The sequence below is a fragment of the Notothenia coriiceps genome, unplaced genomic scaffold, assembly GCF_000735185.1.
Source record: "Notothenia coriiceps isolate Sejong01 unplaced genomic scaffold, NC01 NC01_scaffold00024667, whole genome shotgun sequence".
Lineage (NCBI taxonomy): Eukaryota > Metazoa > Chordata > Actinopteri > Perciformes > Nototheniidae > Notothenia > Notothenia coriiceps.
Genome location: NW_011357368.1, coordinates 7,321,975 through 7,332,360, shown reverse-complemented (window position 1 = coordinate 7,332,360; position 10,386 = coordinate 7,321,975). Strand labels below are relative to the sequence as shown.

The 10,386-nt window shown below is 40.4% G+C and overlaps 1 protein-coding gene across 3 annotated transcripts in view; it reads right to left on the bottom strand.

The window, feature by feature from the left end:
• Positions 1–10,386, bottom strand: part of topbp1 (DNA topoisomerase II binding protein 1) — a 976,277-nt gene that overhangs the window by 961,158 nt on the left and 4,733 nt on the right. For all 3 annotated transcript variants that reach the window (XM_010782636.1, XM_010782635.1, XM_010782634.1), the window contains 7 exons: positions 9,688–10,010; positions 9,009–9,181; positions 8,661–8,872; positions 8,078–8,394; positions 7,793–7,978; positions 7,549–7,664; positions 7,254–7,377 (listed from right to left, as the gene is read on the bottom strand). In XM_010782636.1, coding sequence (XP_010780938.1) covers positions 7,254–7,377; positions 7,549–7,664; positions 7,793–7,978; positions 8,078–8,394; positions 8,661–8,872; positions 9,009–9,181; positions 9,688–10,010 — 1,451 coding nt within the window. The remainder of the gene's footprint in view (positions 1–7,253; positions 7,378–7,548; positions 7,665–7,792; positions 7,979–8,077; positions 8,395–8,660; positions 8,873–9,008; positions 9,182–9,687; positions 10,011–10,386) is intronic.

Here is a 10,386-nt window from a genome sequence, read left to right as displayed (position 1 = left end):
AGTGGGAGACACTTAAATGTCGTCCCTGGTGGATAGTCGAGGAGAGAAGTGACATCACGCCGATTTCTCGAAGCAAAGGTAAATTGGGAAGTGTAAGTTTGTCTTTGACCTTATCCGTCTAAGATTCCTAATAAAGAAACCTTTACGATAAAACTTATGTTAATTTAGTTCTATAAAAACCAATTTTGATTTACATTTTGGTTACAAAATTTATAATAAAACATCTTATAGGAATCTGGGAGTCTCTCCGGATCCTCCCCGGATTGCCCGAGCGGGTGACCGTATTCGACTATTTTATGGATACGAACTGTAAATCGCGTTTCTTTTTTCATACCCATAGATAGAAAAGTAGAGAGTACTCTTAATTGACATATGTGGTTTCCACATGTCACAAAGGAAGGATCGTAACTAAATAAACACCCGCCGGCGTGTAATTATATAGGTAAGGCGGTGTTCTACCTAGTAGTCTTTTAATTTTTATTTAATATTTTTTTTTTTTTTTTTTTTTTATTTTACTAATATTATTAAAAATAAATTAACAAAAAATTAAATTTACAACTTCCAGATTACTTATCACTCCACCCGAACTACTAGCCTTCCAACGCTCAAGTTTAGAGGCGGACCTTTGTGGTAATGATCACACGGGGAACTCAGTCCGTGTAATGGAGTCACTAAGGTCCTCTTACAGGACATTAACCATTAACATTCAGTGCACCTTATTCCCGCAGCAACGATTTACGGATGGATTAAACATTTAATATAAAAACCCTCTTATTTGGGGTGTCTAGGAGTTAAGGCCTACACAGAGTGAAGTAATTGTTGCGTTGTGTCTCGTTGTCTCTTGCAAACAGATGTCATTCGTACTTGAACGTTACATAAAAGAATAAACTCCCCCCACACCTACGCCACCGGTGGGGCTTATCCATTCCCCGGAAACCGAAAAAAGCCCCCCCACATCACGGGGTGTTTATCTTAGTTTAAACAACCCTTTGTGACCACATAAATAAGGTGTATAAATGTCATGCATACCCTTATATAGTCTTTATACCTACTTTGTATACGCGTGGTTTATAATATAATACCTATAGTTACCTGTTAGTCACATAAACACCGGTAACCACGGCTACTTATTAACAGTCGTTTTATCATGAATGAGAGAGTAATGTCAAATGACAGTACAATTGACCAATCATATCTTCCCTCTAAATGGGTGGGTTTTATTATCGCGGACTTTATGACAAGTTCCGCCCGCTGTGAAGCTTTTCTTGTTTCCATAGAACAACAACTTCCTGTCAACAGCGTAAACTCGCCTTCAAAATAAAAGCATGCCAAATTAAACTTAAGACATACAACTGCAACGAAAGTAACAAACACAATGCAATATCCTTTTCAATTTCAAAAACAAAAATTGGGTTATTTACAGGTGTTGTTTTGTGTGGTAGAGGGTCGCTTTCATTGATGCGTTTTGCACCCCGGGCAGTTGTTTTGATATTCCGCTGAAGTATACGCTGTGACGTAATAACTCTTTTTTTTTTTCGAGGGAAGGGGTGGGGGTCAGAGGTCCTAGGTATAAAACTCACGGCTCGCCACTGCTTATGCCACGTCATGTCCTGTAGTTTAGATTGTAATCATGAAGACAGAGGGAAAACATTTTGATGATGGCAAACTTCAGAGATGGAGACATTGGAAAAAAAGAGTTAGCAAAATGGCTGCAAATCCAAAATCACTAATAAAAGTGATTATTAGTCTTTTAAGAGAGCTTTATAACCATTGTATGAGATTTTCCCAATGTGTCTTTCCCATTCTCCCAACATTGAATGATTGCAGCGTTAGCCTAGCATAAAAGATTGAAAGCAGAGGCAAACACCCAGCCTGGCTCCATCCAAAAAATCCATCAGCACCAATTTGAGATATAAAGTGTTAAGTACTTAAATTTTAGAAATGCTCTTTTTTTTTTTTACAATGGTCCGAAACAAGCTTTCTGTTCAACCCTGCTTTCCAATGTTATGCTAAGCTAACCGGCTACTGGCTCTAGCTTCACATTAACGTTTGCAGAAAAAAGTTTCCTTAAATGTCAACCTATTTCTCTAAAGCCTTTCTCTGTAGGACTTACCTGGGAGAGGAAGGGTTTTGGAGGGATGTGAAGGGTGTCTTCTCCTAGAAGAAGACGAGGAAGAGGAGGACGAGGAGGAAGAAGGGCTAGAGTCCCCTTTAAGACCAAGTTCATCTTTTAGTGAGCTGAACAGCTCTTCATGCCTTTGCAGTTGCTGTTCCTCTAATAAAGAAATGTTCCCTCTTCCACTGGTTGCTGTGGTGACCTGGCCCTGCCCCTTCTGCGCTAACCCCAGAACGAGGCCCGCTCCCTGGGTACTCTGTCCGTGTTTCGACCAGTCCATAGAACTTCGGGACTTTTTCAAATTCTGATGTGGGATCGTTGTGGAGCTTGTTGACGATGTGGTCAAAGCAGGGGGTTGCATGGAAGTTGACGATGAGGTGGAAGCATTTCCCATCCTCTTGTCCCCACCTCCATCTCCTCCTCCTCCGGCTGTTCCTCCTCTCAGGGCTTCGTTGAAGAGCTGGAGCTCCATGGTGGGCCTCTCCGTCGTTGAAGTGGTCGGGGTCTGTGGGTTGTTGCTGCCTTTGGGAATTCCCACCAAGTGGCTCTGGTTCGAATGGCTGGTTAAAAGGTCTTTCATTTCTTCGTAGGAGCCCAGCGTGTTCTGGACGCGATTGGCCAACGCATCACCTTTATTGGTCTAAAAGAGAAAAGAAAAAGACAAGAGGGAGGAGAGGAGAAGAAGCGTATTAATTAAGTCTTCCATTTCCTTCAGCTTGATGAAAAGCCCTCTTTATTCATCCGGAGAGGAACGGCAAGAGACGGATAGGGTGACCACTGACCAGACTTCAGGACGAGATGATTAATTAAACACATGCCACCCTTAAGAGGGTCCCGTCCAGGCTGCAGCAGTAAAATTAATGGGGCAGGAATCATTATTAGCCTGACCCCACATTCTCAAGCAATCAAGGCTTGGAGGACAGAGGAGGCCTTACTGATATATGACGGTGTAGCACCTTCAGCTGCTACGTGCTAATGCGGAGATGTTCCTCAGAATAGCTCGAGGGAACCTTTTGTGTCAGAATTGACGGCTTCTTCAATTATGAAAACTTTGGCTTTTTGAAAAGGACAAGGGCAATCAGCAGGGGTTTCAGTCGATCTATATTTGGAACCAGATTCATGGAAGAGGAGGAGAAAGTCTAGATTCCTATCAAGCACGCTGACATTACTTTTCTACCTGAGTGACAAATTGTGAAGCAAATATTAATCATCGGGCCAAGTCTGAATAATGCAAGATCTACAGGCTGTAATTTAATTTTGACATCTCATCATGAATGAGATGAATGATGAACACCGGAAACACTGAATGAGATCAATGTGAGAAGTGGCATTGTAATTTAATTGAACATTATACTTTTTGAGGTTTGATCAATAGATCTGGCAATAATAGAAAAGTATTTGACAACCTGTGCTCTGCTAATAACCCCTACAGTAACATGGAGTGACTGTCAGATAAAGCTACAATAGGTAGAGGATGAAATGAGAACAAGTGAATGAGACTCTTTATCTACTTCTCAAGACAGGGCGAAATTGCCTGTATTTGGGGAGGTTAACGAATTCATGAATTATGAATGTATGTTCATTTGAAGAGCTTTATAATTCTTAGATTATTTTCCTGAAAAGAGCATCAAGTTACATTTAAAATAATTAATATTGGTTCGCAGATCGGTTACAGGCTGTCATGGTTGAAATACTGATAAACTACATTTATTTCAGAAAGGGAGGAGAGGACAACAATTCTACTGTTCCATTTTCGAGTACATTTCCGACCTAACTTTGTTTCATCTGTAAACTGGAAAAATAAGTTCTGGAAGTTTACAAAGAATTTAATTTATTGTGTACTAGAAAAACTTACCTGGATATAACTGCTTTTAGTCTTATATACAAATATGGGGTAGTAGTAGTAGTGCACTACTCTAGTGCCTAAAAAAAACTTTTCCAGAAAAATAATTCTGGCAAAACTCTTTTCCCAACTGTTATAAAGATTTTCAAAAATTCCCTAATGACTTATTCAACATATTTGTGTGAATGTTAGTGGATTAAGAATGTCTTAAGTCTAAGACAGCCCTAGTCTCTGGTGTACCACTGTACTGTCTGGTGGTCTTTGTATTGTTTTATGCAGCAGTGTGTAAAAACTTGAATTGAATTGAATTGCGTAGTACTATTGCCGAAGCAAATGTCCCCTCTGGGATGATAAAGAACATCTTATCTTATCTTATCCATCAAACTAAGTGATTAATGGACTAATAATTTCAGCTCTACACTAAAGCCCTACCCATATCCGATGGAATTCCTTGGGGTTTAAGTGATCTAACCCTCAATATAAATGTTATATTCACTGCGTTTGTGGAACATAATGGTGGATTGCATCCCCCTTAAATGTACTCACACAATCCTAAGGATTATCTAGTGGCTGGGAAATAATTTGTACCGCTCAAGGGCTGCTTTTAACAACCAGCAAAATCAATAGCCAGATGAGTCTCCTAAATTTAGACTCAATATGCTTTAAAATTCTCTTTATAATACTTTTCACTGCACAATGTCTACGCTAAGTTCCTCAATAAGTAAGAAAAGCCAATCATAGATGGCATCAATGTCATCAGATGAGCTCTTTGTTTGACGAAATATGGTACATAATCTTGGGTACACAAATCTATGTACATGTGAGCAACACTCCCCTCTGGTTCTAGGTCTATGTCTTCTTTTTTACACTCTGAAAAAGCAGGAAAAACACCCAAAAAACGAAACGGGGGCAAAAATACCAAGCCTTATTTCAAAAGAATCATACAAGAAAGGAGAGAATTGCTTTCAAATAATCTTAACAGATGTAATTTCTGTGTGTACCCACACACACAAACGCTACACACCGTGGCGAGCCAAAGTTAGCTGTGAATAAATTAGCTCATCTCTTCTCCATCTCGGGCTCATGAATAAAAGATCTGGTGGCTGAAGAGGAACAGAAAACACATTTACAGAGAGGCAAAATGGAAAACAGAGGAGAGGATGAATACCTATGTGTGTGCATGATTGTGTGTGTGTGAATAGATCATCCCAAATAGCTGCTAACAGCATAACGCTCTTTAACAGGATTAGAAGAGGGATTAGCTAATAGCAGACAGAGAGAATGAATACTGGAGAGGAAGAGAAAGACACTAAACAGTCAGAGTGATGGACACAACATAGATATACAGACAGAAGTTTTTTTTATTAAAAAAAAAGGCAAAGAGAACGATAACAGTTCTATGTGATAATGAGAAAAAAGGCTGATATAGATCTGTAAAGGAGCAGCTCAGTAAATGTCCCCTGACTTAAAGGTGCTGGTATGTGAAAGAACAGAAAAATGCCAAAAGGGATGGATAAGCAAAACAATTGTTGTTGTTTTTTTTAAAGTTGGATTAGGCATAATCGTGATAATCATAACTAAGTGTTAATTTTATTCTTAGTGACTTTGGATTTGAAGTGGAACTGAATGATATTCCAAAAAAAAGTGATCGTTAACTTTTGACTCTGTCACACTTTTATAACAGAAAGTGAGATTGAAGATTTAGGGATGGAACAAACGGTCATTTTCATTATCATTTAATGTGCATAGTTTCTATATTAATCAATTAAAAATGTCTATAAAATATCAGAAAATAGTCAAATAAAGTCTATCCAGTTTTCTAAGGGGCATGGTGATGTCTTTTAAAGTTTAGTTTTCATATTATTGTACGAGAAGTTACTTTAAAAACTCTATAATTACGCAAATGGTGGATTTCTTCCCATACACTATTCCGTGAATGAACTATTCATTAAAGCTTTATTCAACAAATGATACGACATTATAAACAGATTTAACAAAAATAAATGTGCTTAATCTTTTACAGCAACAGATACTGTAAATGTTATCGAGCCCTAAAGTGAGTTTTATTATGTTTTTCCACATGATCCTATAAATAATGTTCTCTACTTTACCACCATAACCTCACTAATGGATGTGCGAGCAAGATGAAACACACCTGGTATTTGCGCTTGCATAAGTTACATAAATGTAAAAATAATTAGGGAAAAAATAACATAACATTAAAATGTTTTGCTAAAAGAATCCCTGTAGGCCCCTCAAAACAGACGCCACAATGCATCATCCCCTCGAGAGTTATCTAAATCAGGGGTTCCCAAAGTATGGGTCGCGAGATTATTACAAAATTAAAATTAAAACAAATAATTGTTTTTCTTTTTTTGGGATTTTTTTTTAAATTATTATTAATAATACGTGTGCAGACATTTTTCAGGGGCGGACTGGCCATCTGTAGAATTTCCCCGCAGCGAGGCTCCCCCGTTGACAATCCACAAGCGCAGTGTTTCTCAAACTTCTTCATGCCAAGGACCACTTAACCAATAAAAAAACACTCACGGACCACCTAACTCCACAAATATCCAAAACCAATAGGCCTGCTTACCACTCCAACAGTATATAACAAATTACAGCCTAATAATGACAGCTTAACCTTCTCTATATCGCCTCGTTCACACATGAAATCAACAATACAAATACAACTACAGATTATATAAGTATTTAAAATGCTCAGGTTTTACACCTCTTGTGAAATGTAGACTACATTTATTACGGAGTTTATTTCCGAGCCAACAGACTCACAGATCATTGGCTACTGAGAGATATGCAAAATACACCGCATGTAGTACGACACAAACCTCCGCTGTGGATTTTCAAAACAAAACACAGTAAAACTATGGTCGCAGGCCCAAGTTTAACTCTCTGAGGTCCAAGCCATATTTTCACATGTTAGGCTCCTCTGGGCTTTTTTTGTAAAAATGCTATTAAAACAAGTAATAGGATATGAAATATATTTTTCAGGCAATAATGGCAGATGTTTTTACTTCTCAAATGTTTTTTTATTTTATTATAAACTGCATTTTGAAAACTGGCCTTTTTCCCCATCTTCTGTGACTTTCTAAACTAAATGATGAATCAATTAAACTCACAAAACTACCAATCACGAGTTCCAAATCTAAATCCTCTTAAGCTGTGAATGTATAAACTGCTTAACAAATAAGTGTGAATGTAGTTGTATGCAGTGCATTTAAGAGAAATGAATTCACTTAGGATGATGTTTATATTTGCTGCAGGGAAACGTACCGCCTCCAGCCAGTACTGGGAGACCACGTGCAGTCCTCTCTCCTTCACTCCTCTGTATTCCCGGGTGTTGTCCCCCACTCGGCCCTGGTAGATGTAGTGTGTCACTGTCTCGTCACAAGCCCACCTGAAAACAAGTCGAAAGAGATGGATATTTGAATCTGGGTTCATTTAAATGAGAATAATGATCAGACCCATCAATATTACTGAACACTTGGGCCCATAAGGATTGTTTTATTTAATACTTGAATTATTTTTTAACCCATCCTCTTTATGTTTATAAAAAGCTGTCAAATACCTGAAGTCAGCTCCGAGCGAGGCAGCGATGGCGTTGAGCTCTCCCTGCATTTTGCTCAGCTTCTTTCCCACACAGATCACAACACCAGCCAGAGGACCAGGTTCCTTTTCTGGGACCTTAGAAACAATTGAAATAATACGTTTGTTTGTACGCTATGTCGAGAGTATATAGGTTAGTCTCATTTTCTGCAATGAGTGACAGGTTGGCAAACAGGCATATTGTGTTTTTATGTATTTCAGTTTACCTGCTTCTCAGTGGTTTTGGTAAACACGGGGCTGGCAGAAATGGCTTGCATATCTGACGCGCTGGTTCGGGAGCTATTGGCAAGAGCCACCTTCAGGTTCCTGTTGATGACATCAGTCAGCGGAGTGTCCACCCTCTCTCCTGGTTTGGATCTCCCCCCTGGAGTCTCCAATGCTCCGAGTGCATCCTGAACAAAGAAGAAGTCCTTGATTGATTATATGATGATCTCATTGCTACAACCCTTTAGCATAAAGAAAAAAGCACTTTCTACTCTGTGGGTTCCTACCTTAACGTTGAAAGAGGGCCTGAACAGCTGGTCTCTGCTGAGGAAGCGGGAGGGGGTGTCCAGCTGCAGAGAGGGTTCCTTCTGAAGCGGGTTCCTTCGGCCGCCTTCCTTGCTGTGTTTGGGGGTGCTGATGTCAACTTTGGGCATCATCTCGTCCAACACGGAGCGGAACACTTTGCTCTTGAAGCGAGCCAAATCCAGCGGGGTAACGGCCTTACCGCTCTGGACACCCAGCAAAGGGATCTCTGGGGACAAACACGCTGGGGGGGGCATGCTTGGCTTCTGGGACCCACCGACAAAACTCTCATCATCCCTCTCTGTAGAAGAAGAACATAAAATGATTGTCATAACAAAGGAAACAATGAAACAGTCGGCCTTAAGTTATACACAGTCTAAGTGCTGAAAAATCTAAACAAAATTGAATATTGTCCCACTTCAATATTAGATCATTAAGTTGTGTTACTTAAAAACACCTTGCAGAATTCAATACCATACCAGTAAGTCATTGGAATTGTATTAACGAATACAAATAAAACATGCATTTAAATCCAGATTCAAGCTTTATTCAAGACTCTTTTCTAACCCGGTGAGGGTGGCAGGTCAACTAGGAACCTCCCCTCCTCTGCCCTCCTGCCGGTCCGAGCAGAGTCCAGTAGCCAGTACATGGTGACGGCTGGAAACCCCCATTTCTTCGCTGCCTGGTACTTTGTGCCTTCAGGGGTCTGCAGCACTAGATGGGAGCTGGCCAGCATGCCTTTCTTCTGATTGGCCAGGCGCACAAAGTAATCCTGGACACTGCAGGAGGGAGGGAATAAAAGAAGAAGATTTAACAATAGGCATGGAGGAAGGAATCGTAAAATGTATTGGAGAGAGAAATATATTGGGTTCCAAAAACTTCTGCATATATTTAGCTAACTCAATATAATCGTACTTTGCTCCCAGGTGCTTGGCCAGCTCCACCAAGGACTCCCTCTCTGCTCCTGTGAACTGGCTGACAGACAGAACACAATCTTTGAGAGGAAGCCGTCCGTCCATCACAGGAACAGCTGTGAACAAAGGATTGGAGGACAGCGGCAGAACACTCTCCTTTTCCACACACATGGCCTAAAGATGTACAAGAGCAAAGCATACATGAAGACTAAAGAACAATACAACATGAATTGTGTAAGTCTGCAACAAAATCCTATTTTCCCAGAGCCCAGGTCTTTTGCAAACATTAGACCTAAACTCAAATATATTCACTTGTGATTTCAAATTCTATTTTCATACAATGTATGAACTAGATGTAAGCAGCAAACCCTCACATTTGACAAGCTGCAACCAGAAAAGGTTTAGTATTTGATCCTGATAAATCTACCTAAACAATAAACGGATTATCAAAAAGTGTGGATTTTCTGTCAATACATTAATTGCCTAACTCATGTTGCCCCCAAAAACGAGAAAAGCAACAAAAAAAAAAAACCTTGATTAAAAGAAGATTAACAAAAAACAAACATGTACCCCCTTTGTTAGACCAGCTGACAAATCAACAGATGGCCCTATAATTACTAATCATTTGAAGCCTTGCTCCCTACATAGATATTATTAAAACAGTATGACATGGATCTTACCAGCCAGGTATCAGTGACCACCTCGCCCACTGTGGCCTCCACTGAACAGCCCAGCAGTGGGACCACGGCGTAGTCTGCCACCACACGTGTTCGGCCAATCAGAGCTCTTCCTCCGTTTTCTGTCACCAGGACAGAGAGCTGGGCCTCGGCCTCAGCGCCAAAGCCCACGAGAAGGAAACATTTCCCAGAGAACAGTCCCGCCTCGCTGGCTTCATGCAGGGTGGAGTACGGCTCTGGTCCTCTGCTGTGGTTGGGTGCCCAATGATCAGCAGACATACTGATGGACTTCCTGCCGGTGCCCTCTGCTGGTGGGTGCATGTCCACTGGAGGATGAAAGGAAATTGAAATTAGTGCATTTGTATAAAATGATCCTATAAATCTCTAAATGGAGTCCAATTAAGCTAAGCTAACTCTTTGACTACAGACTAGGGATGGGAACGATTAATCGAATATTCGAAATGATTCAGGAATTCGAATATCAGTTATGAGTATTTTTTTTTTTGGGAGGGGTGCCTCAGTTTATTACATATTATCAAATGGAATAATTCAATGTATACGACAGTGCCATAGCTAAGTGTGTTAGGTCTAAAGGTGTGTTTTGCTCCGCTCACCGGTCCCTCACAGCGGGCAGACCTGCAGGTGCTGATCTCTCTCTAGCGTCCGGTTATACTTCACTCACCAGCCCCCCCCCCCCCCCCC